The following is a 26,138-nucleotide window of genomic DNA, read 5'->3' as shown; positions in this document are numbered from 1 at the left end:
GTGGCAAGAGTGCCTGCCTCATATACATGAGGCCCTGGGTTTGATTCCCCAGCACCACATATACAGAAAATGGCCAGAAGTGGCGCTGGGGCTCAAGTGGCAGAGTGCTAGCCTTGAGCAAAAAGAAGCCAGGGACAGTGCTCAGGCCCTGAGTCCAAGCCTAGGACTGGCCAAAAAAAAAAGAGTGACTCAATACTTGCAAGAAGAAAAAGGTTCCTCTCCCCCATGGCTGCTGGGTCCTGACTGGAGTGGGCAGAGTTCCTGTCTCCCCTCCTCCTGCTAAGAGATGAAGCCCCCACAGTCCCAGGCTTATATACACCTCTAGCCCCATCAGCTGGTTCTTCAACTTGCTCCCTCTCAGCCATGGTCACGAGGGAACCAGGGAGGGCCTGTGACTCAGCCCAATTCATCACCATAATGGAAAAACCCAGTCACCTGTCCTCCTGGCAGCAAGATCTGAGCTGTGTCTGCATCTGGAAGGGCAGCAAACCACACAGTTCCCAAGGTCCTTTTGTCTTTCACCTGCTGAGAAATCAAAGGCAAAGGCTTGAAGGAGAACCTCTGGCTGGTAACTGAGGGTTTAGTGTAAGGCAGTTCTCAGTGACTAGGGACCACGTGTCCTTTCCTATTAGGTTTAGAGTTGGAGTCAATGAGCATCCTCTGGTAAAGCCTTCATGAATCTACTGTTACATAAGTTAGGCACAGGTCACTTGTTTGGTCACTAGCACCCACCATATCCTTCCTACAAGACAGAGCCCACCTCTCATCAGAAAACCTGGAAACCTGCTCTTCCCAGCTTCCCTTGCAGCTTTGTTGGCAAGCCCAATTGGACTGCAGTCCAGAGTTGTGACTCCTCTAGACTGTGAGTTGGACACTGGGGCACAGGACCAGTACAAGACCACCCAGAATCTATCTGGTGATGTTGACAGCAGGTTCCAGATGCCAGTGTCGATGCCTGTGGGAAGTGCCAGCCACAGTGCCTGTGCCAGGCAATGGCAGTGCAGTTTTTTTTTTTCAAATTTTTATTATCAAACTGATGTACAGAGAGGTTACAGTTTCATACGTTAGGCATTGGATACATTTCTTGTACTGTTTGTTACCTTGTCCCTCATACCCCCCTCCCCCTCCCCCTTACCCCTTCCCCCCCTGAGGTGTTCAGTTCACTTACACCAAACAGTTTTGCAAGTATTGCTTTTGTAGTTGTTTGTCTTTTTTTACCCTGTGTCTCTCAATTTTGGTATTCCCTTTCAATTTCCTAGTTTCAATACCAGTATACACGGTTTCCAATATACTCAGATAAGATTACAGAGATAGTGTAGGTACAACCACAGGAAGGTGATACAAGAACATCATCAATAGTAGAAGCTACAGATACACATGGGACGTTGAAAGTAGTTACAACTGTGATATAACAATTGTCTCCATAGCATGGAGTTCATTTCACTTAGCATTGTCTTAGGTGTTCATAAGGGTATAGCTATTGGGCCTTGGCAGTGCAGTTTTAAATCACACCAGAGCTACAACATCAGACCTGGCTTATTTGATCCCAAGCATTGCCTGTCCTCCTTTTAACAAAGCCCTTTTCTGTTTCAATCAGCCAGAGCGGGCCTCTGCTTCTTATCCCTACTACCTGCCTGACACCTTAACCCCTCATGCCAGATGGAGAAATGAAGGCTTTTCTCCAACCTAGTTGTGGCCCGGCCAGGCTTCAGACCATTCCACAAGGCAGTGACTTATGATGAAGCGTCTTTCAGGAGCAAGGCCAGGGGACATGTCTCAGGCTTCCCTGTCCCAGGCACCAGTTTGGCCTTCTGCAGTGTTCTACGATCCTGTGCTCAAAAATAAAGGGTTGGGGATTTAGCTCAGTGGAAGAGCACTTGCCTGGCAAGTGCAAGGCCCTGGGTTTGGTTTTCAGCTCTGGTTTTTAAATACAATAAACTAAAACACCCAGCCTGCCCCCAAGCCCAAGTTCCTCCCCTCCTCCCTAGGGGAGGGAGATGAGGATGAAGGGGGCCCTGTGGGACTGGGGCTGCTGGCCCTCAGTTCTGTTGGGCAGTAGGGACTGTTGTGCCTAGTGTGACTGACTCCGCCTGTACCCACAGCACCTGTGCTGTATGCAGTGCCAGAGTTCTTACAGCCGCATCTCTTCATCACCCAGCAAGTCTCCGGTGCAAAGATTCCAGTCTGAACACTCATAAGTGATCAGAGCCAAGCAGACTGCCGGCATTAGTTCAAGGCTGTTACCAATGCCATGCCTCACACCGGCAGGCCTGACATAGTACCCAAGCTATGGTTGGCCAGCCTTTATACTCTCCAGCAGGTTTTTCTCAAGGAGTTCAGACCAGGCAAGGCCTCATGGATGAGAACATCAGCGATTTACTTGGCCCAATGACATCTGAAATTACTGAAAAGGGCAGAACTCAGGAGAGCTGGAAAAATTCTAATGTAATAATGACAGCTTCATCATCAATAACAATAACCATTTATCGAATGTTTAAACTATGCCTGGCACTATGCTAAGCATTTTCTTCACATTCTGTTGTTTTGTTTTGTTTTCCTCCTAGACCTGGAGATTGAACCTAGGGCCTTCTGCTTGCTAAGGAAGTACAGTGCAATCATTTAATTCTTAGAAGAACCCTCTGAGGTCAGGCCTATCCCAGTACCACCTAGAATGACCTGAAGACTTAAAGAGGGTGAGTAACTGGACAGACCAGCAGCCAGGAAATTGAAAATCTAGCCTGTGTTTTAAGGACCGAATCCTGACTTCTATGTATAGGACCACAGCCTAGCCAAAGGAAGAAGTTTTAATGATGGAACTCTCTTCTGTCACCACCGACAAAGGACATGGAGAGGCAGGAATTTGCAGACTGTGTGCAAGTAGACAAGCTTGCTACATCTGAGGCAGGGAAATGACCACCAAAATCTTACCAGCTCTGTAGCTGGCAAATGCGCCAATTCACGGAGACCCCAGCTAAAGCCCAGACAAAGATCTGCAGGACATCAGAAGCCACATTTTCTTTACCGACCAGGCTCTGTTCCTCGCCGTGCCCACAACAGGGTCACTGTGGATCTCTCATCTCCCGCCCTCATCTCGCTGGGAACCAAATAATTTTGGTTCCTCTGACTTCCATACCAGAGCAGGACTGCATCCAGGGCCTTTGGTCCTCGTTTTGAGGGGTTACAGATGGGAGTGGCCATAGGCTGGAGCCAGGAGAGGCGGAGAAAGACAGGAGGGACAACGCCCCAAGAGCTCCTGGGGCCCTAGTTCTTCCTGAGATCCCCACGGGGAGAAGGGGGAGGGTAGGATGGGGGGGGAGCTTTTTCTCCAACTGTTCCGAGGTGGCAAAATCCAGGGGAGAGAGGATGCAGGGAGGGAGGAGGGGAGAGTCCACAAGTCTACCAGCTGGGGTCTCCTGGGGAGTCCAAACAAAGACAGGTGAGGCATGAGGCGTGGTGACAGGGGCCCTGGGGCGCGGACCGGGCCACGTGCCCCTCGCTGAGCCGGAGCCTCAGTTGGTGCACCCGATCTCCCGGCGATTGCCGGGGGTCTCCACCAGGTTCTCGTGCCGCAGGGTCCGGCTTCCCGCAAGCCCACCCAGCGCCTTGGCCGTAGCAGGTAGGCGGAAGCTGGGCTCTGAGGACCAAGTCCACCCCCCCTTCCCCTCCCCCCGCAGGCCCGGCGCACACGCCCACCGCGCCCCGGGGGGCCGCCCCGCCCCGCCCCTGTGGCGCGCCGCCCCCTCCCGCCCCCATCCTCGCCCCCGCCCGCAGCCTCGGCCTCGGCGAGGGGCGCGGGCAGCCGGCACCTGCACGCGCAAAGGCGGCGGCACCGAGGCCCGGCTCCCGCCTGCGCGTCCGTCCCGCTCCGCGTCCCCGGTGAGTCGCCGCGCCCTCGCCTCAGCACCCCCGGCCTCCGCTCCCCTCGGCCTTAGGGCGGCGGCGGGCGCCCCCGGGCCCCAGCGCGGCCCTGCACCTGCACCTGCTCCGCGGGGTTACCTTCCGCCCCCGCGAGGGTGGCGCCTCCCCTCCCTTCCACACCTTGCCCTGCCGTCCTCCGCCAAGCTCGGGGACCCCCGAGGACTGCGGCCCCCCGGCCGATGCCTGGGGGCGGCGGGCTTTTGTTCGGGAGTGGGGTGCAGGCCCCTCCCGCGGTGTCGCACTCCCTCCGCCCCCCGGAGTTCGCCCCGACCAGGTGGCGGCGGGCGCCTTTTGGGGGCGCGCGGCCCTGCAATTGGTGGCTTTTTTTAAACCGTGGTGGAGGGGGCGGCGGGAGCGCGCCGGGTGCCGGCTGCTCCTCGCTCGGCTTCGACTCTCCCGCTGCCGTCGGCGTCTCCCGCGCGCCCCGCCCCGGCCCCGGGCTCCGCCGCCGGCCCCGCGCCTCCCCGACGACGTAGGCCCCTCCGGGCAGCGCCGGGAGCCGAGATGAAGGTGCTGGGACACCGGCTCGAGCTGCTGACAGGTACCGCGGCCCTGGCCCGCCGTCCGAGCTGGACGGGGTGCGGATGTCAGTTAGGTCAATGGACTTCTCGCTCGGGCGCTTCCTGCTCCTGAGCACAAGTTCTCCGGGGAGAGGACCCGCACCCGTGCCCCTCCCGGCTCTGCTCCCCGAATCCCCGACGCCGGCGTCCCGGGCGAGCGGAGCGCGCGGAGCCTCCCCCGGGATCGCAGGCGCGGGTCAGGATCCCGCAGGGGGGCGCGGAGTCCCAGCCCTCCAGTCAGCTCCATGGTCTCCTGACAGGACCCTGCCACGGCCTCTCCCTGGGACTCTGAGCCGCTCTTAGGGGTGCAGGCAAACGCGAACGGAGAAGTTTCTTGTTGGGAATAGAGGCCAAGTGGTCTGGGAAGTGAGAGCCCGGTTAGAACGTGAGGACCGGGGTCCCTCGGCAGAAGCAGCCACTGTCCTGTTTAGAAACCTGCATGGAGGAGGCCATGGCTGGAGTGCCTCAGAGGCCCGAGACAAGATGAGGGGGACCAAGGGAACCCAGGCCAGGGCTAGAGTGGCTGAGGGTGGGACTTGCCACCCAGGCAGGAAGCATGGCAGCACTGGTAGCTTGTGTGTTTTTCCTGGGTGGGAGTGGAGAGACCCACGAAGGAGGCAAGACCCCAGCCCCGCTTACAGGATAAACCCAGAGAACAAGCTCATGCCAGGAGATGACCTCTGGAGACAATAGCACAGAGCATGGGAGCCCTGTTTATTATAGGGTCGGTAAGGGCAGAGTCTGTGAGCGCACTCAGAACAGGCTGGGGTCTGGAAGAGGGACCGGAGGGGAGGAGAGAGGTTAGAGCATGTGACAGGATTTGCAGATTCAATGACAGGATTTCTGTTCCTGGAGAGGGAGGTGGGTTGGGGTAGAAAGACTGGCCTGGATCTTGGGGTATGGGAGAAGTTGGTGTCAGAGTGCCCTGGCAGTGTGGAGCCTGAGTATGTGGTCATATGTGTTCACATGAGGGTTTAGGCTGTGTTTTAAATCAACAGTGGGTTGTGGTGGGGACAGGTGGGGATTGCTTTTGGGGTCCTGAAACCCCCCAGCTGGACACTCCTAGCAGTCTTCTTTACCTATTCCTTGTCAGCTTTTCGCTGAGTTCACCGGAGGCAGGCTTGGTGTGGGAACCTTGGAGGGAGCTTCATGGAGACTGAACTTGTTAACCCCCTGGAGGAAAAGTTTGTATGTCCTGGGAGACTTAGCACCCTACCAGGAGGGCAGACCACTGTCCTGACTGGCAGGTGGCTGGCTGTCCCCCACCCCCACGGGGCTTCATCCCTGCTCATGGATTCCTAGGAGATTTTGGCTAGTTCCTCTTTGGATGATAAAGAGGTGGGTCACAGGGAAATGGTGGATTTATTGAACCCAGTCTTACCCTGCTCGTCAGCTGAGCCAGCAGAATGATTCTGTCGAAGATTTTAGCTTCTTGTCTAACCTCAGCCTTAGGAAATTATCTACTGAACCCTTAAAAAAAAAGTTGCACATTGTTCTGGTTCGGTGAAGTTTTTCCTATCTTACCCACCCAGTGTCACTTTCTCATGCCCATACAGCCCAAGAGAGGCACTGCCGGATGCAAACCTGAAAGCTGAGCCATGCCATGCTACCTACCCTGTTGGGGCCAGTCTCCTCATCAAGAAAATGGGGTCATGGTGGTACCTTTGGGGTTGTGTCCTTCAGCAATCAGATGCGAACATGCGTGTCAAGTGTTGAGCACAATGTTTAGCAGTGGATAGCAAATGACATTTGTAGAGCTGTGGTCCCTTGGTTGCCTGGGGTCCTCCCTGTCCTGGCTCCCCTGTCCCTCTGCTCCATTATCCCATGTCCTTTCCTCCAGGGTGTACCAGTCTGTTCACTGGGATCGCTGCACAGTCTAGACCTCTCAACTGTGGTCCCAGGGGAGACCTACGGAGGTCCCATGACATGGGACAGGGTATGGCAGGACATCTGGGGTTGGATCCTTCTGGCCACATTATCCACAGCTCTGAAGCCTGGTGAGAGAAGCAAGGCCCCCCTCACGTGGGGTGTCCATGAGTTGTCACATGCAGGCTCAGGGTGCCACTTTGTTCTGGAGGGAAGAGGGCGGTGAGGAGCTCATCTGGCTTTCTGGTCACTAGTGTTTTTGGCATCTCATGTTTCTGGTCTTTCTGTAGGTCAAAGAAGGCAGGGATTTTGCAATCTGAGGATGTGGATCTCAGGGTACTGTCCCAACCACTCAGCTTCTAGGGAAATCGTTTGCTTCTGTGAGGCTCAGCCTCATTAGTGGAATGAGCCAGGTGCCAGTGGCTCATGCCTGTAATCTTAACTACTCAGGAAACTGAGATCTAAGGATCATGGTTCAGAGCCAGCCTAGGCAGACAAATCTGTGAGACTTTTATCTCCAGTTAAGCAGCAAAAAGCCAGAAATGTCATGGCCCAAATCGTTAAGAGCTTGAGTTCAAACCTGGAGTTCAAGCCTGAGTATCAGCACTAAAAAAGGAAGGATAGGTGGGAGGGAGGATCCTCTCTCCTGATGGTCAAGAGGGGTGTACTTGTGAACGAGCCCAGGTCTCTGTCACTCCCATATACAAGTGCCTTGATGCTCAGGGCCAGTGCTACTCAGGAGCCTGAGATCAGAGGATCACAAACCAAAGCCAGCCAGGGCAGAAAAATCTGTGACATTCTTATCTCCCATAAACTACTTAGAAAAAGCCAGAAATGGCGCGGTGGCACAAAGAGGCTCAGGGACAGCACCTAAGGCCCTGAGTTCAGGCCCAAGAACTGAAGGGGGGGGGAAAAAGTTGCCAGTACTGTGTAGTTTTGGTTTTATTTTGATTCACGAAGTGCATAACCTTACAGTTTTGCAGTCTACAATTAAATATTGTTTGTTTGTCAGTAGGTAGACCTGCCTTTTACATGAGGGAGAAACTGAGGCAGGCTGGACATAGGCCCTCAAGTCTTCATTTCTAGTTTGTCCATCTCAGCATACACCATGGATGCTGGACCTCAGCATCCATTGTGGGGGACACAAGTTGGCAGGTGTCCAGGACTTCAGCCCCGTGAGGGGCTGGGCATGCCGACTCCTTGCCCCAAGCAGGGGGCAAACTGGTGTTTCCATTGTGAAGGGCAAATGGTCAGTGATATATCTGAAAGCACGTGTGATGTGACTCAGCAGTTGAGTTTGTAGGAACAAATAAGGAGGTGTGCAGAGATGTCTTCTCAAGGATGTTTGTCCAGTCATTGTTAATAGAGGAGGAAAATGGCTCAGCCTAGCTGTGCCCTCAGACCTGGAAGCCCACAGTGCACACGCAGATTGTTTATCCACCCAGATAGATGTTCCCTTATACACATGTTCTAATAACAGTGATGACAGGATATGGTAGGTGACGTTTTTCCTGTGCCAGACAGTTCTCAGCACTTTCTATATGTTAGCAAGTCATCATAACAACTATAGGAGATATGTACTTTTATTCCCTCCTTTTTTTTTTTTTTTTTTTTGACATAGGGTTGGCTGGCTCTTAGCACCCTGTGATGACGTAAAGGGGAGAGTCAGGGTGTTCTGCGGTGGCTTGAGGGTCTGCTTACCACCCCAGCTTGGAGTTCATGTTTGCAGTGCGTTCAGTGGCGCCCTCCCTTCCCTGGAGTGGCTGGATGGGGCTGTACATTCTAGGCATCTGAGCTGAATACATCCCAGCCCTTTTGCTTGCATTTTGTTTTGAGACAGGGTCTTCCCACTATCTTCACTCCCTTTGCTTGAGCTGGCCTCAATTTCACAATCCTCCTGCTGCCACCTTCCTCAGCTTAGATTGATTGATTTCTTAGGCCTTTTCTCATGGCTGCTGCCTCACAAGCCATCCTCTTCAGCAAGGAACTTTTTCTTTTCCCCAAGATTCCACAGAAGGTCTGGTCTTGCATGGAGGATCCGTTCTGTACCATCTCTACTCAGGAGACTGAGATCTAAGATTCACAGTTCGAAGCCAGTTCAAGCAGAACCACTCAAACGCCACACGTCGGGAGATGTGGCTCCAAGTAGTAGAGTGCTACCCTTGAGCAAAAGAGATCAGGGACAGCCCAGGCCCTGAGTTCAAGCCCCACAACCAGGGGGAAAAGAAAAGTCTGCCTCAGGTCTAAAAACATCCCCCTCATCTTTCCTAAGTCTGTTCTGCAGGTCATCTCATCTCATAAGCGGCTACCCTGGTGGGGCCTCTGGTGGGGCCCTTCCCTGTCATCCTGCTCCGCCCCCAGCTGAGGCATGTGTAGGTCCCTGCACATCATCCAGACATGGAGGGCTTCTCCTGTGGCCATGGCCACCCTGCCCCTGGGGCCATCCACACCTCTGCTGGCTTGTGGTGATAGCCTCCTGTTTCCAGCCCACGCCAAGTCACTTCAGGTTGTAGGAAGAAGGATTTGCTAAGTCCTCTCATTGTACTTTTACTCTCAGGATTAAAAGTAACCAGGTCCTGGGCGCTTCCCTCTGCCCCAGTCCTCTGCCACCTGCCTTCCCTGCCTTTGTGTTTGCTGTGAACTGAGCCCTGGGTGCTTTCCCCACGCCCCATGCGGCTCAGCCTGCCCACCTTCAAGTCTTCAAGTCCTGGATTCCATCTTTTCCTAGCTACGTAAAATCAATCTCTCTCTCTCTCTCTCTCTCTCTCTCTCTCGTGTGTGTCTGTGTGTGAGAGTGTGTGTGTGTGTGTACCGGGGCTTGAACTCAGGGCCTGGGTGCTGTCCCTGAGCTTTTGTGCTCGAGGCTCATGTTCTACCACTTTGAGCCACAGCTCCACTTCTGGTTTTTTGGTAATTAATTGGAGATAAGACTCTTACAGGGGCTGGGGATATAGCCTAGTGGCAAGAGCGCTTGCCTCGTATACATGAAGCCCTGGGTTCGATTCCCCAGCACCACATATACAGAAAATGGCCAGAAGTGGCGCTGTGGCTCAAGTGGCAGAGTGCTAGCCTTGAGCAAAAAACAAGCCAGGGACAGTGCTCAGGCCCTGAGTCCAAGGCCCAGGACTGGCAAAAAAAAGACTCTTACAGATTTTTTTTCCTGTCTGGGTTGGCTTTGAAGCATGATTCTCAGATCTCAGCCTTCTGAGTAGCTTGGATTACAGGCATGGACTGCCAGCACCCAGCTTCAGGTGGCATCTCTTAGCACCTTGATTTAGCTTCGGCCCTCAGGCCCCACTGTGTCTCCTTCTGTGACTACTTCCTCCATTGCACAACATCTGATACACCATACATTTTCATAGACTTGCTGATCATTTGCCCCCCCCTCTGCCCCTCTGATAACCCCACAAAGGTGGGAATATTGACACGCTCCCTTTTGTCTCCAGCATCTGAAATATACAAGGTGGGTATCTCTTATCCTCGTGCTTGGGACTAGAGGTGTTTCAGATTCAGTATTGAAAATTTTGTGGTGTTTTTTGTTTGTTTGGTGGGGGTATGTGCGTGCATGCTCATGCATGTGCATACAAGTGCTAGTTCTAGGGCTTGAACTCAAGGTCTGGGCTCTGTAAGTTTCTTTTGCGCTAGGCTAGTGCTCTACCACTTGATTCATAGCTCCACTTCCAGCTTTTTGTGGTTACTTGGAGATAAGAGTCTCTTGAACTTTCCTATCCCAGCTGGCTGCAAACCATGATTCGCAGATCTCAGCCTCCTAAGTAGCGAGGATTACAGGCATGAGCCACCAGCTTCTTTTTGTTTTGTTTGCCAGTCCTGGGGCTTGAACTCAGGGCCTGAGCACTGTCCCTGGCTTCTTTTTGCTCAAGGCTAGCACTCTGCCACTTGAGCCACAGCACCACTTCTGGCTTTTTCTGTTTATGTAGTGCTAAGGAATTGAACCCAAGGTTTCTTGCATGCTAGGCAAGCACTCTACCACTAAGCCATATTCCCAGCCCCCTGGCCAGATTTTATCTGTTGAGCCATCCCTAATGTGAAAATCAGAATCTGAAATCCAAAATCCTCTGAGCATCATCATCATACCACCATTGCCAAGGCTTCCATTTTTCGGCTGGATGTGGTGGCACCTGCCTCTAATCACACTCTCAAGAGTCAGAAGCAGGAGGATGAAGAGTTTGAGGCTACCCTGGGCTGCTTAGTAAGACCTTCCCTCAACCTGGCCTGTTTCACCAGGCTGCTCCCAGGTCACCAGTACACCTGAACCATGGGGACTGAGGATGGAAGGGGCTTCCCAAAGGGAAACATAGGTGCTGTTATAAGAACACCGGGGTTGGAGTGGGGTAGGGGCAGACAGACACACGCAGCCCTCACCTGGTGGGAGGTAGAACTCTGAGGGTTGCTGGTGTCGAGAGAGTTCCCTGCGGGGTGAACAATCCCTGTGGGGTGAACATTGTTCTCGAAGGTCCTAAGGAGCCAGGAAACTCAGAGGACAGAGAAACCTCAGCCTGGCGGAGGAAGTATCCCTGAGGAAGGAAGTGTGCGGTGTGCTCTGCGTGGAGACCAGGTCGCAGTCACCGCCAGGCAAGGCTCGCTGTCTCGCTGAATGTTGCACAGAGAACCAGGGCATGTCTTTTGTTTCTGGGAAATTTGCCAAATTGGGCAAGGCTCCACAGCTGAAAGGAGAGAGATACCTGTGTGAAGGAAACTTGAGAATTGGTGACAAAGTGGCAGTTAGCTCTGTAACTTTGGAATGTAGGTCACAGCTGCCCGCCCGCGTGGACGCGGTTGTGAGTCTGTCCTGGTTAGGAAGGCCCACTCGTGAAGCCTTCAGGATAGCCCCTTCACCCATCACTCAGGCTGCATTGCTCAGGGACTTCCCTGTTTTCAGAGAGCCCCAGCCGTTCCCTTTTTCTTAACTCCCTTTCCAATATTAGCATGACTCTCCCAGAAAATGGCCTAAGTTTAGATCAGCCCCAACTGTATGTGACAGAAAACCCATGATGATAATATTAGATTTAACAGGATAAAAATGTCCCTACCTCCAACTTCCACAAGTGGGGTCTGAAAATAAACCATTAAAAAAAGTTATGGTTTCATGGCTCTCGATTATTCCTATTGCTGAGTTCCTTTTACATCCTAGCTCTGTCACTATTTGTATCCTGTCAAAAATGGCTGTTTGAGCTCCTGACATCATGTCTGTATTCTAGCCAGTTGCAGTAAAATGAAAAGCCAGCACATCTCCTCTTTTAAGAACACTCCTCTACGGGCTGGGGATATGGCCTAGTGGCAAGAGTGCTTGCCTCGTATACATGAGGCCCTAGGTTCGATTCCCCAGCACCACATATACAGAAAATGGCCAGAAGTGGCGCTGGGGCTCAAGTGGCAGAGTGCTAGCCTTGAGCAAGAAGAAGCCAGGGACAGTGCTCAGGCCCTGAGTCCAAGCCCCAGGACTGGCCAAAATAAAATAAAATAAAAAGAACACCCCTCTAGTTTCATTCTGCCCTTACCACCTCACTGGCAGAATGTCACAGTAGTACTGTGTGGATTTCTGACTTGGGACTCTGATATGAGGCCAGGAGGAGAGGAGGAAAGATGTTGAGGAACAAGGAATAGGAGTCCTGGCAGGACTCCCACTGGCTCCATGCAGAAGTTGCCCATATGGACTTGGGGTTCTGGTCCCTCTGCCCTGGCCTTTGGCCTGGAGATTGGGGGTTTTGTTGTTTAACACCTGGAGTTCATGTGTTAGAGCTGCCCTCCCCATACTTTAGTCTCTAAATGGAGTCTCTGTGAGCAAGTGAATGGCGGGCCCCTGTTGCTCCTAATGTCCCTGAGCACCCGGATTTGCAGAGTGGATGTCAGCAGCCTGGAAGGAAGTCCTGGAGACGGCAAGGTCTGCTGGGAAGAAATGCGCCCCTTCACCACCACTCAGAATACAAAACGGGGCGGGAGGCGGGGGAGGCTAGGAATATGGCCTAGTGGTAAAGTGCTCGCCTCGTATACATGAAGCCCTGGGTTCCATTCCTCAGCACCACATATATAGCAAAAAGCCAGAAGTGGCGCTGTGGCTCAAATGGCAGAGTCCTAACCTTGAGCAAAAAGAAGCCAGGGACAGTGCTCAGGCCCTGAGTTCAAGCCCCAGGACTGGCAAACAAAACAAAACAGGAAAAAAAAAAAAAAAAAGAATACAAAACGGTGTAGGAAGAGCCTAAACAATTTCCCTCAGTTATATTTGCCTTAAGAATTCACATGAATGAGATTTAAAAAAAATCTGAATCTTAAAGTCTAAAACATTTAATAAGTACAAAAACCAGCAGCAGCAAAACCCTGAGTGAGGAGAACTCAGCCAGCATGCACAAAACTTTTTGTGTGTGCATCCTAGGAATGGAGAGACAAGCAAAAATACTGTGAATAATGAGATTCCTCACCACCTGAGGAAAAGCTACAAATAAAGGGTGGAAGCTAGAGTGAATGGTGGTGTTGAATGGAATTAGAAGTAGAAATATTAGCTTTTTAGAATATAGGCTGGATAGGTTTAGAGACAAATGTATGCATTCCCAGCACTTGGGAAACAGGGGCAGGAGTATGTGAGTTTGAGGTTCACCTTAGGTATATAGTAATCACCTTCATCAAAAAATAACTAACTGGGCTGGGGAGTGGCAAGAGTGCCTGCCTCATATACATGAGGCCCTGGGTTCGATTCCCCAGCACCACATATACAGAAAATGGCCAGAAGTGGCGCTGGGGCTCAAGTGGCAGAGTGCTAGCCTTGAGCGGGAAGAAGCCAGGGACAGTGCTCAGGCCCAGAGTCCAAGCCCCAGGACTGGCCAAAAAAAAAAAAAAAAAAAAAGAAAAAAACAACAACAACTAACTAAAGCCAGATGCCAATGGCCCATACTTGTAATCCTAGCTACTCAGAAGGCTGACTTCTGAGGATCGCAGTTAGAAGCCAGCCTGGGCAGGAAAGTCTTTGAGAATCCTATCTTTAATAAGCCACCAGAAAACCGGAAATGAAACTGTGGCTTAAGTGGTACAGTGTAAGCCTTGAGCAAAAAGGAACTGAAGGCCCTGAGTTCAAGCCTCAGGACTGGCAAAATAATAATAACTAATTAACTAGATAACAAACAAACACATTTGCACAAAAAGGAACCGGGGCTCCTGGTGACAGATTTCTGGGCTCAGGCAGAAAAAGTACAAGATGAATTTGGAGCATTGAGTAAGTGTGCTAAAATTAGGAACTCCTGAAAAAATGACGTGTACATGTTGAAAAGACATAAGAGGCAACTTGAGGGAACTCCAGTGGCCAAATATGGCCATGTTTGAAAAATGAGATTTAATGGGGCTGGGAATGTGGCCTAGTGGTACAGTGCTTACCTAGCATGCATAAAGCTCTGGGTTCGGTTCCTCAGCACCACATATACAGGAAAAGCTGGAAGTGGTGCTGTGGCTCAAGTGGTAGAGTGCTAGCCTTGAGCAAAAAGAAGCCAGGAACAGTGCTCAGGCCCTGAGTTCAAGCCCCAGGACTGGCAAAAAAAAAGATAGAAAAATGAAATTAAAAAAAAATAATAGCAGTCCAATCTCTGTGGTTCATGCCTGTAATCCTAGCTGTTCAGGAGGCTGAGATTTGAGAACTGAGGTTCAAAGCCAGCTCAGGTAGGAAAGTTAGTGAAAATCTTGTCTCAGTGAACTACCAAAAATCCAGAAGTAGAGCTGTATTTTAAGTGGTAGAGCACTACTGGCCTTGAGCAAAAGAAGTTGTTTAGGAATAGTACCTAGGCCCTGAGTTCAAGCCCCAGGACCAGTGCATGTGCTCCCCCACATACACAATCGCAGTGGATGTTAGCCCATAGTATAAATATGCATGTGTCCCATCTAATGTAAGTAACAGGACCAATAAATAAAGGAGAAAAGGTAACTGCCACCTATAAGAACAATGAACAGATGTAGTAGGATGATGGGAATAAAACATGATCATTAGACACCACAGTAATAATCTGCATGGGCGGGACTCCTCAATGGCTGCTAAGATTAGCCCACAAAAGGAGGTGGAGAAACAAGATGTTTGCACAGAATCTTCCTACTAGATAGGAATTCATTACAAAGGGAAAGATGGTCTCTTTCCAGTGGAGAAGCCGCACTGCCTAGCGTCTCAATCCAGTGACCCAGGTTAATGTTCCTTAGTAAGGAGACAGATGGGAGCGCTGGGAAGTCACTGGCTCCCTTGCTCTCTTGCCCAAGATACCGCAAGTTCAATAGAATCATGAGAAAACAACAAACTAACCCCAACTGAAGGCACTCTATGAACCAACCAGCTCCCTTCAAAATGTCAAGGACAGATGGAAGGGAGGACACTGAGCAAGACGCCTTGTACTCATAACCTCACTTCTGGAGTTGAAACTCCTTTGTACAACTACTTAATAAATAAATTCTATCCATCATCTATCTAGTGTCAAGGTCATACAATCCAGGTGCCGGTGGTGTACACCTGTCATACTAACTACTTAGGAAGCTGAGATTTGGAGAATCTGGCTTAAGGTCACCTTGGGCAGAAAAATCTGCTAGATTCCATCTCCAAAATAACCAGTAAAAAGCTGAGCTGGAGGCATGGCTGAAGTGGTAGAGTACCACCAGAGTTGAGCAAGCAAGCACAAGGTCCTGAGGCCAAACTCCAGTGCCCTGGGGGCGGGGGAGGGGCGGTGTTGAGGAGCTATGTCAGCAGTGGGCCATGACAACTAAACGGAAGTCTGGAAGTTGTCCTGAGTCCCAGAACATCAGGCAAACTAGGGAAACTCATAAGGCATCTTCCCACGACCAGTATTGCATGTGTATTTCCTTTCTGTTTCTCTAACTGTATTTTGCCTCTGTAGCTTGGGGGAAGTGGGGAAATTTCTGTGCTTTTGTTTGTTTGTTGTAGCTTTATTGCAAGCCTTAGAAGTTTTCACAATAAGAAGTTGAGGGCTGGTGGCATGACTCAAGTGATAGAGCACATGCCTAGCATACGTAAGGCACTGGGTTCAATCCCAGTGTGGTATACAAATGAATCAGAGAACCAAAACCTTCATTGATAGTCAGGTATGGTAAGACATGCCTGTAACGTCAGCTCCTCTGGAGGTGAAGATAGGAGGATGGCAGTTTAAGGCCAGCCTTTGGTGCAAAGTTAGCTTGGGACCCTATCTCAGAAACAAATTATAAGCAAAAATCTGGGGATGTGGCTCAAGTGGTAGAGTGCTTAAGCTTGAGTCTGAATTTAGTCCCCAGTACCACAAAAAAAAAAAAAAAAGAAAGGAAGGAAGGAAAGGAGGGAGGGAAGGAAGGAAGGGGGAAGGGAAGGAAAGGACAGGGAAGGGAAGGAAAAGTTAAGTTGAAGGAGGAAATATTAATTTAATTGGTTGCATTTTTTCTTATTGATACATAAAATGTGTCTTGTCACAATCATCAGTGGTATCTTAGATTTGATCAAATCTGCTGTATATAATAAAAATCTCCCTTTCATACTTTTCCAACTTCATATTCTTTCCCAGAGATAAATTGTTTATTTATCCTAAATAATTAGAGAGTTTCTTTTTTAATCTGCCAATACAGGTCTCTGTTTAGTGCATATGTTTTTCACAACAATGGGATTATTTACACTTTTTTATCATGCATCATGCCTTTCTCTTCTTCTTTTTTTTTTTTTTTTTTGCCATTCCTGGGCCTTGGACTCAGGGCCTGAGCACCATCCCTGGCTTCTTTTTGCTCAAGGCTAGCACTCTGCCACTTGAGTCACAGCACCACTTCTGGCCATTTTCTGTATATGTGGTGCTGGGGAATCGAACCCAGGGCTTCATATCTACGAGGCAAGCGCTCTTGCCACTAGGCTATATCCCCAGCCCCACATGCCTTTCTCTTCTAACTTCTCATTTTTCCCTAACTATGTGAGTAGAACTGCCTTTTTAATAGCTGCATAGTAGTCCCAAGAACATAATTTATTTACCCACCCTTCTGATGTTTATTTAGACTGTTTCTGCTTTATTCTTCCCCACAGTATTTCTGTTTATTCTTCCCCACAGTACTGTGTCAAGCCTCCCCATGCCAATAGCCTCCCCCCACACGTCTTTGTCAGCAGCTTTCATAGACATGGAACTGAAGAGTTGATGGATATATGCATTTAACAGACTACCAAGTTGCACCAAATACAGTTGATCCCACTGCCATCTGACCAGCTTGGCTAGAGAGCATAGCATGCCCCTTGTTTTCCCACAGCCTCACCAACACTGGGGACAAGCAATCTCTTAGTACTTTGCAGCCTGAATGAGTGATTCATCCCCTCCAGTGACTCATTTCTTTAAGCAAAAACGGAGTGGTTGCAGTGCAGCTCTGGGGGAGAGTGCTTGCCCAGTGTGTGCAAGGCCTGGCCTGCAGCCCCTCCCCCTCTGAGGAAGACAGAAGTACTGAGTGTGCGTCTGCCTGGTGCCCAGCAAGGTGCTGGACACGGGCATCAGCGACAGAACATAGGGACCCCCAGTCCTGGGGCGCCTCTGGGAGGGGCGGAGGCGCCAGGGCCCATGCCTGGGTAGTCGCTGACGCGTGCTCTTTGGGGCTGTCCATGAGGGTGTGCTCTTTGCTCTCCTTGGCTCAGTCTGCAGTGCAAAGTGGGGAGCTGTCCTGCCTCCTCCCCTTTGGGGTCTTGTTAGGCGCACAGTGAGACAGCACAGGCGGGCACTGCCTCTGAAGCCTGTCCCTGGCCAGCCCTGGCCACCAGCCTTGGTGGAAGATCTCTGCCCTGCTGCGCTTCACCTACTGTGGGGTCGATGCCTGCATATGGCACCGAAGTTGTGGCACTGTAGAGATGAGGGTGCCAGGCTGGGTGCGCGGGTTCCCCGTGGGCCTCCCCTGTTGGTCCCTAACCTTGGCCCTTGTGTGGCTCTGATGAGCTGGGCAGATGAACAGGGCCAGCCTCCGGCGGGCTGCCCACGTGGGGCAGAGATGCCACTCGCGACAGTCATTCAGGTGACGCGGCAGACACTGTTCAAACAGCTTTTCTCACTTACACTAGTGAGGCTTTGGCTTGTTCATTTCACCTCCCTGTGCCCCCGCCTCAACTGCAGGGACAACAGCTGGACCCTGTCAGCGAGGTGACAGGTGCGGGGCAGGAGGTTCAAGGATTTGTACAGGTGAAAAGCTAACACAGCACCCGGGACCTAGTCAGCGCTCAGCAAGTATGAGCATCAGAACTCGGATATGGCTGCCTGGAGCACGGGGGTTGGGAGGGAGTGGTGTGTGTGTGTGTGTGTGTGCACGCGCATGCGTGTGCGCACGCATGCATGTGCCAAGCAGTGGCGGGAGGGTAGAAAAGCAGAGAAACACATGGGAAAGTAGACCATGTCCCAGGGTCCCAGGTTGGGCATAAACCAAGAGGCAGTAGCCATAGCACAGAGCCAGGGAGGCAGAACACACTCAGGTTGGGGGGGGGGGTGGCATGGCCGTGGCCCCCTTCCTAGGTCTGCACAGTGGATGGCACCTGCCCCTCATGCCTTCCTGCACCTTGTTTTCTGGTCTCAGCCCAGCCCCACCCAGCACTGTCCCAGCCTTCTGCGAGGAGGACAGGGTGTAGTGCGTTGGAAGATGGGTTCCTGCCTTGGGGTCTCATGTTTCTGGAGCTCCTTTTGAGACTACTTTGCTGGCGTGGTGTCCCTGACTGCCGACTCCAGTCACTGGCCACTAGGTCCGCTGGCCTGGAAGAGTATTTCAGATGTGGAGGTGTGGGTGAGCCACGTGACCACCCTGCCGTGCTCTGCGTGACACTGCCTGTCCCTGGCTGAGCATCCCCCCCCCCCCCCAGTGGAGCTCGCTAGGCTGGCGTCGCTTGGTGCCTGGTTTAGACCCGTTTCATATGTGGCTTATAACTAGGCGGGGCATCTTAGAACCTGGACTGTGGCCTGCCAGGCTGCTCCCCTGGAGGTGATAGGAAATGTGAAAGCCGTCCATTCCACAGGCGTCCTTCCCCGTTCTCCTTGTCCCACAAGGCCCAGCTTAAACAAACAATTAGCATACATTAGACGATGAGGGAGGCGGGTTCGCGGTGGCGTTTCCATATGCGCCTATAGTGCGCTTGAACAACCTGCCTCCTCCACCACTGGTCCCTTCCGGGGGAGGCAGCTCACCTGCAGGTGTTTGTGGACCCCCAGCCTGGTCTTGTTCAGTTCTAGTGGCTCTTGGCGGGCTAGCCGGCAAGGGGGCAGCTCGTCACTGTGGTCCTTCTCACTTCTGGATGATACACTTAGGATGGATGTCCCCAAGTCCCCCATGACAATTCCAAATACCTCCTTTCATCTACTGTCACTATGTGATGACTTCCTCCCATTTGACCATTGAATTAAAAAAATTCAGGTGTCAATGGCTCACGACTATAAATCCTATCTACCCAGGAGGCTGAGCTCTGAGATCAAGGTTTGAACTCCAGGGCTGGAAAATGTGTGATTCTTATTTATCTCCAGTGAACTACCAAATAGCCAGAAGTGGAGCTGTGGCTCAGTTGGTAAAGCACTAGACTTGAGCAAAAAAGCTTAGGGACTGTACCTACGCTCTGAGTTCAATCCCCAGGAGTGGTACCAAAGGGTGTAACTTCCACTGATCAACGAAATTTAAGCATATATTGAACAGTTTCAGGAACGAGCTAATAAAACACAGGCATTCAAATGATCTCATAGAAGCACATTTAAAGAAACACAAAGCAGAAATCAAATACAGTCGTTGGAACATATCATCTCTTAGAAAAGAATATTGCTGGATGCCCTTCTGATCTCCCTCCCAGACCTTTGAACCTCCCTGGCTGTCACCCCTCCCTCCACCCATAACCTTCCTTTCCCGCAGACATTGGATGCCCAGCCAGCCTCTCAGCCAGTGGGTGTGAATGTTTCTTGCCTTACAGAGTCAGAGGAAAAGAAGTTGCCTTGCTTGAGCTCAGTTCCTGCTTAGCTGCGCTGCATCCTTTTTGTCCCATGATTATGTACAAAAGTCTCCCAGATACAGGGGGGTTGGGGGTTGGGTTTCGTGGCTCTGGGGATGGGACTCGAGGCTCTGCTCATGTAGGCAAGCCTCTCACTGAGTTCCTCCCGTGGTTCTCAGATAATTTATGTCTGTGGTCTCAGAGCCTTGAAGGGTGAAAAGGAAAGCTGCTGCTCCTGTTGTGCTCACCAGTGGACCTTCCAGCTATTTGCCCAGATAAAACTAGGCAGAGAGCCAGGCATCGGTGGCTCAGGCCTGTAACCCTAGCTACTCAGGAGGCTGAGATCTAAGGATGACAGTTAGAAGCCAGCCCAGGCAGGAAAGCCTTTGAGACTCTTATCTCCAATTAACTACCAAAAGGCTGGCAGTAGAGTGGTAGTAGTAGAGTAGCTCAAGTGGTAGAGTAATAAGCAAAAAAGCTGAAGGCAAATGTGAGGCCCTGAGTTCAAACACCACTAGTACCAGCACAAGAAGAAGAAAAAGAGACAGAGAGGAGAGAGAGCATGATTTCCTTGGGAAGAGGCTTTTCTTCCGTGCCCTGTGATAATGTCCTCTCTGTGCTCTTTGTCCCAGAACAGCCTGTGAGACCCGGGCTTCCGGTTTGCAGGGGTGGAGGGAGCGCTCCTGTTTCTCCAGATCGCAAGGTCTCTCCTACCCCTTTCTGCTCCTCCCTCCATCACAAGCCATCTGTCCCACTCACGGCCCTTTTCATCACACCTCCCTGGGGAGGATGGTCTCGGGGACCCCACAGCACACTAGGACACCCCAGGGCTGTCCACATATTGAATCCAGATGGGTGTCAGGGAGGCAGGTGTCCAAGAAAGTCCTCATAGCAAGTTTCTGGAGGTGAGAACCCCACTCTGAGCTCCCCACTTGGGTGGATGGAAAAGGATACACACATCAGAAAGGACAGAGAAGTGGGGGGGGGGGGCGGGGGGGAGAGGGGAAAGGACGCCTTTCTAAAAATACATCCCATCTGCATTGTGTTAGCTGGTTTCCTGGGAAACCGCTGGGAACAGAGAACCCGCGGGCCGGATGCCTGGGAATAGAGACCGTCCTGATGCTAAAGATGGGGCTGGGCTGCCCTCCTTTGGGGCTGATGGCCAGCTGCTCCTGCTGGGTCCCCACATCCAGATCTGTGAGGCTAACACTGTTGTCCTGACGGCCCTGTAGAGGGCTGGGAGCAGGGGAGCCCTGCCACCACAGTGGGTTCCGCCATAGCCCTGTGCCCCAGCAGCGACTGCTCTCTGTAAGGTGAAGTTAGCTGGGGGACAGGGAAGTGGGGGGGGGGGGCGGGTAGAGGAGGAGGGGGGAGGGAGGAACATCTAGCCAGCCAGTAACTGACCATCCTCAAGGCAAAAAGGAAAGTCAGGCTTTACCCTGAAGAATGGCTAGGAATAGAGTTGGAGAGAGCAGGAGGTGGGGAACCCCGGCCAGGTGGCTGCCGTGCCCCAGCTGAGTACCGAGCCCAAGGCCAGAGCCCAGCCTTGGCCTAAGCTGGGCCAACACTTGGACCATTTTTAGCCTCAGTTTCCTCATTCCCCCCCTCCCAGGATGGAGTACTGTAGCACAAGCAAGTATTTATGAATGACAAAATGCTTTGTACAAAGAGGAAACTTACTCCTAATCTCCAACCAGAATTAATGTTTAGGGTTAATATTAGACCGGACACCCTCACTTTTCCACCTTCTATCTGGGAGTAAAGCCTGGGAACTTGATCTGTTACTTTATTTATTTATGTCAGTTGTGGGGCTTGAAACTTTTTTTTTTTTCTCATGGGGCCAGTCCTGGGCCTTGGACTCGGCCTGAGCACTGTCCCTGGCTTCTTCCTGCTCAAGGCTAGCACTCTGCCACCTGAGCCACAGCGCCCCTTCTGGCCGTTTTCCATATATGTGGTGCTGGGGAATTGAACCGAGAGTTTCATGTGTAGGAGGCAAGCACTCTTTCCACTAGGCCATATTCCCAGCCCCTGAAACTATTTTTGAGACAGTTTTGCTATGAAGCCTGGGCAGGCCTTGAGTTTGAACTGCTGGCAGAATCTTTTACATCATATTAATTCATTTTGCAATGCTGCCTTCCAGAAAGATGTATCAATATATTATGTTGTGATACTGTATCAGTGTATTCTATCACTACTGTTTTGTAGCTTGCTTTGCTAGCAGATGTGGCCAGGTCTGTTGTTGAAAAACAAGACTCCTGTTTTGAAGTGAACTTGTTTGACCTCTAGTGACCTTGGGTGGGGTTTTTTTTTCAACAATTTAACAGATCAAGTGGGTTTTTTTGTTGTTGTGTTTTGTTTGTTTGTTTGTTTGTTGCCAGTCCTGGGGCTTGAACTCAGGGCCTGGGCACTGTCCCTGGCTTCTTTTTGCTCAAGGCTAGCACTCTACCACTTGAGCCACAGCGCCACTTCTGGCTTTTTCTATTTATGTGGTACTGAGGAATTGAACCCAGGGCTTCATGTGTGCTAACCAAGCACTCTACCAGTAAGCCACATTCCCAGCCCAGACCAGTTTTAATTTTATGAATTCCCAGTCTTTGGCTGGTTTCCCCCTGGTAGATTTCTTTCCACCTTGAACTGCAAGTAGGGGTAATACTGGCAGTCCTGATTGCACATCCTGTGCCCTTGTCTTCCTGCCTCTCTCCACTTCTGGCTCTTACACACACACACACACACACACACACACACACACCAACTTGTGCAGGTGTGACTCTTTTTTTCTCTGAAGATTGAAGGCTCCCTGAGCCCCAGAACTTGGGACCTGGGTCCTGCCATGCAGTCCCTGTGGACTGAGAGACCCTTGTATCATCCCCTCTCTGCAGGTGTTCTGACCTGCCTGCCTCCTCCAACACCATTCTCCCTGTCACCCTGTGGGTGGGTGATGTCCCTCACCTCCTCTCAGGCATGTCCTTCCAGCCCCATGAGAGCCCTCAGCTCCCCTCCCCTTCAACCTCTGATCCTAAAACCTCACTGTCTACTTCAGCCCTGGGTCTTCACAGGGGACCTCTGGCTGCTTGTGATCATGCCTGTGTCATTCCCCACCCATCCCAGGTGCATCTCTGTGTCTCAACAAATGCAGGGTTTTGCTTGAAACCATTTTAGGGATCGTGTGGTGCTTTTTTTTTTTTTTTTTCTTAATCTTTTTGCTCATTTTTGAGATAGATCTTGGTTTTTGTCTGGGCTAACCTGGCCTGGGCCAGGATTCTCTAGTTTAATAGGTAGGATTGCAGGCATACACCACCACACCTAGTGTCTTCTGTTGAGTGGGGCCTGATGAATTTTTGGCCAGGCCTGGTGTGAAACCATGATTTTCCTTACCTCTGCCTCCTAAGTAGCTAGCATTACAGACATGAGCCACCCATCCTGCAATTTGACTCTGCCCCCCCCCCTAATATATGCCTCTATTGGTTCCCCATGGCCTGCTTTTTAAGAACAGATACTGTGGGCTGGGAATGTGGCTTAGTGGTAGAGTGCTTGCCTAGCATGCATGAAGCCCTGGGTTCGATTCCTCAGCATCACATAAACAGAAAGAAAAAAAAGTCAGAAGTGGTGCTGTGGCCCACGTGGTAGAGTGCCAGCCTTGAGCAAAAGAAACTCAGGGATAGTGCCGAGGCCCCTGCGTTCAAGCCCCAGGACTGGCAGGGGAGTGGGGGGAAGAACAGATAATGTAATGGCATGGCATACCCTAAGGTGAACACGCTGATCTTGTGTAAGAATCTGTGCACCACCCCCCTCAGGAGCTTCGGAATGGGACCCAACCTCATCCCCCCTCTTCCTAGGGCTCCTGTTGCACGACATGACTATGGCTGGTCTTCAAGAACTGCGATTCCCAGAAGAGAAGCCTCTGCTCCGCAGCCAGGATGCCACTGAGCTGGTGAGTTGCCCTTTTGCATCCTGGGAGCAAGCGCGCCACCTTGTGGCAAAGAGGGAAGTTATGCATTTTCTCTGCCATCTTGCAGGTGGTCACTCTGTCCATGGGGAAGGTCACCCTGGACAGCCTTGAGAGAGCTTGGGGGCCAGCTCGAGTCCCAGCCTCACGGTGCCCTTAGCTGCCCTTCAGTCTGGAGTTCTTCAGAAGAGATGTCTCCACTTGAATGGAAATGTAGGCAGAAAGAACTCACTTGGCTATGTGATAGAACTAGAGGCCATGGGCTACCCCAACTTCCCTTGTCATTTTGTCATAGTCTCTGAGGTCCAGGGGCAAGGCTCATCCACAGTGCCACCAAAAGCCTTGAGAGTGAGGCACTCTTAGAGGACCAGGTGCTAGAATCAGAGTTTCTCCTGGCTCACGCTTTCTTCTTGTGTCAAGTTAGGGGCTTCAGGGCTGGGGGTGTCCCTGATGGTCATGCTGTCCTGGTTCTTCCCATTTTGCAGATGGGGAAGTCTAGAACCCCATCCCTCACATCTTCAGTCCACTGTCCTCTTCCTGCCAGGGACACTCAGGAACCACTGAGGGGCCAGCTGGGGGACCAAGAGCCAGCCAGGGCCCTAAGGGGTCCGACAGCATTCAGCCATAGTCTGTCCCTGGTGAGCTGTGAACAGGAAGCCTTGTGCTGCGTTCTCACACGCCAGTCCCTGCCCCTCATCTCATCTCCTACCAGGATGCTTGCCGGAGGCTCCTTGCTGCCCTCCAGCTTCTGCGCTGCTTCTTGTCCTGCACAATTCTTTAAAAATGTCTCCAGTCTACCTAAAACTTGCCAAAGGCTGCCATCTCCCTCAATGACAGCCACCGACTTTTCTGGGGGCCATGGTGTGATCTGTACCTTCTCCCTCCCCTTCTGGACCCCAGCTCCCTCCTTCCAGCCTCCCTGTGGGACATGCCCACCAGATTTCCAGATGCCCTCTGTGTCTGAGGTAGGATGGGGGGATGGTGTTAGCCCAGGAATTTGCAGGGCTGGCTCTTTCTCCTCCTCAGGTCTCTGCTCGCTTTTTCCTGGGAGGTCTTCACGCTTCCCAGCCCTAGCACACACCACTGTGAGGCCCCGCGGCACAGACTCCCCAGCGCCCAGCACAGCGCCCGCTCAAGGCTGCTGTCAGTGAAGATGTGAACTGGGCGGGAGCCACACATGTACAGCCCAGGCCTCTTCCCCATGCAGCATCTTTCAGGGCATGTGAGCAGAGACCTCGTGCACAGTGCCATGAGGGCAGGCGGTGTCCCGGGGGACCCCTCATCCCACCACAAGGGATGCTCAAGGGGGGCAGCTTGCAGAGTGGCTGGCACAGTGTGAGGCGTGTGGCTGGGGCCCCCATTGGCCCCATGGCGCCTGTGAAGGGAGCAGAGGGCATCTTGTCCCTGTCTCTTCTGGTCCACTCCTCGCTCAGCAGGACGCCCCTGGCTACCCCCTCCCTGACTGGAGTTCACCACCATGGCTGCCCACCCCTGCACGAGAGTCTGTGTCTCAGTCTCCCATGGAGGCCTGGCTTATTGAGTCTGCACATGCCCCATTCTGGGTCCTTGGTCACATCTCCTTTTCCAAAGGCCTATTAAAGATCCCGTCCCCAAGCCCATAGTGGCCTCCCTGGAGCTCCTGGCGCCGCCTTTCCGTGTCTGCCTTCTGTCTTAGAGAGCTGTGGTGTTTGCTGTATTCCAGGCTGAGTTGCTGGCATGCAGCCTCCACAGCTTCCCAAGAGCCACCCTCCTTCCCTCCCTCCCTTCCTCCTTTCCTCTCTCCCTACCCTCCCTCCCTCTCTCCCTCCTTTCTTTCGTCCTTCCCTCTTTCCCTCCCCTCCCTCCCTCCCTCCCCTCCCTCTCCTTCCTTCCTTCCTTCCTTCCTTCCTTCCTTCCTTCCTTCCTTCCTTCCTTCTTACCTGCCTGCCTGCCTGCCTGCTGGTATTGGACCTTGACCTCAGGTTCTGGGCACTGTTCCTAACTTTTATTTTTTTGGCCAGCTATAGGGCTTGAACTCAGGGCTTGGGCACGGTTCCCTAGCTTTCTTGCTCAAGCCTAGAGCGCTACCATAGCACCACTTCTGGTTTTCTGGAGGTTAATTGGAGATAAGAGTCCCACAGACTTTCCTGTGCCAGCTGGCTTTAAACTGCGATCCTCAGATCTCAGCCTCCTGAATAGCTAGGATTACAGGCGTGAGCCATCTGCATCTGGTTGTCCCTTAGCTTTATCACTTAAGGCTGGCACTCTACCACTTGAACCACAGTTCTAGTACTAGCTTTTAACTGGGTTTCAACCAACCACATGTGGAAAATGTTGGAGAAAAGAATCAAGTGCTTACTGAACACGTACAGACTTCTTTTCTTGCCATGATTCCCTAACACCAGCACCTGACATGAGGTTCTCTAGGTAATCTAGGTCAATTTATATTTTGTGAGAGGATGTCCATAGTCTGTGTACATACGGGGGCATTTTACACAAGGCCCTTGAGCCTATGCAGTTTGGTATCCAGAGAGTTCTGGAACCCGTGTCCCACAGATAGCTATCTCCACGCGCTCGCGCTTCCTCAGGTTGGCTTGCTTGGGGTCTCCAGTATCAGGTGGAAGACTGTCTTCCCTTTCTCCAGGGTCGGGGTCCCTTACCTGCCTCCCATCCCCAGGCCTCTCTCAGCAGAACCCCCCACTTTCTCTGAGCTTGCTCATCTCCACTGTTTTGGAGGTGGGGTTTTGAGTTGGCTCTTTTATTTTTTCCTGCTGTCTCTTGACTTCTGGATCCCATCCCTCCCACACTCCCCGTCTCCCCTGCCCCCAGGCCCTGGGAGCATTCAGCACACCCTGCCATTATCTGCCTCATCCTTTCTGTCAGATTTTGTGTTTTAAAAACCTGCCTCCTACTTCCTCCTCAGAGATAATTA

General features: G+C 51.9%; 1 protein-coding gene across 2 annotated transcripts in view; it reads left to right on the top strand.

Moving 5' to 3' along the window:
- The first annotated feature begins 3,780 nt into the window (after positions 1–3,780).
- Ndrg4 (NDRG family member 4) overlaps positions 3,781–26,138 on the top strand; it is a 41,491-nt gene continuing 19,133 nt past the window's right edge. Inside the window, exons 1-2 of one of the 2 annotated variants that reach the window (XM_048355473.1) lie at positions 3,781–3,876; positions 23,118–23,212. In XM_048355473.1, the coding sequence (XP_048211430.1) occupies positions 23,135–23,212 (78 nt within the window). In that variant the 5' untranslated portion in view covers positions 3,781–3,876; positions 23,118–23,134. Of the gene's footprint in view, positions 3,877–4,243; positions 4,460–23,117; positions 23,213–26,138 lie in introns of those variants that run through there. The other variant, XM_048355471.1, reaches the window with a different exon arrangement.

This window comes from Perognathus longimembris, chromosome 10, assembly GCF_023159225.1.
Source record: "Perognathus longimembris pacificus isolate PPM17 chromosome 10, ASM2315922v1, whole genome shotgun sequence".
Taxonomy (NCBI): Eukaryota; Metazoa; Chordata; class Mammalia; order Rodentia; family Heteromyidae; genus Perognathus; species Perognathus longimembris.
This window is presented reverse-complemented; position numbering and strand designations above follow the sequence as displayed.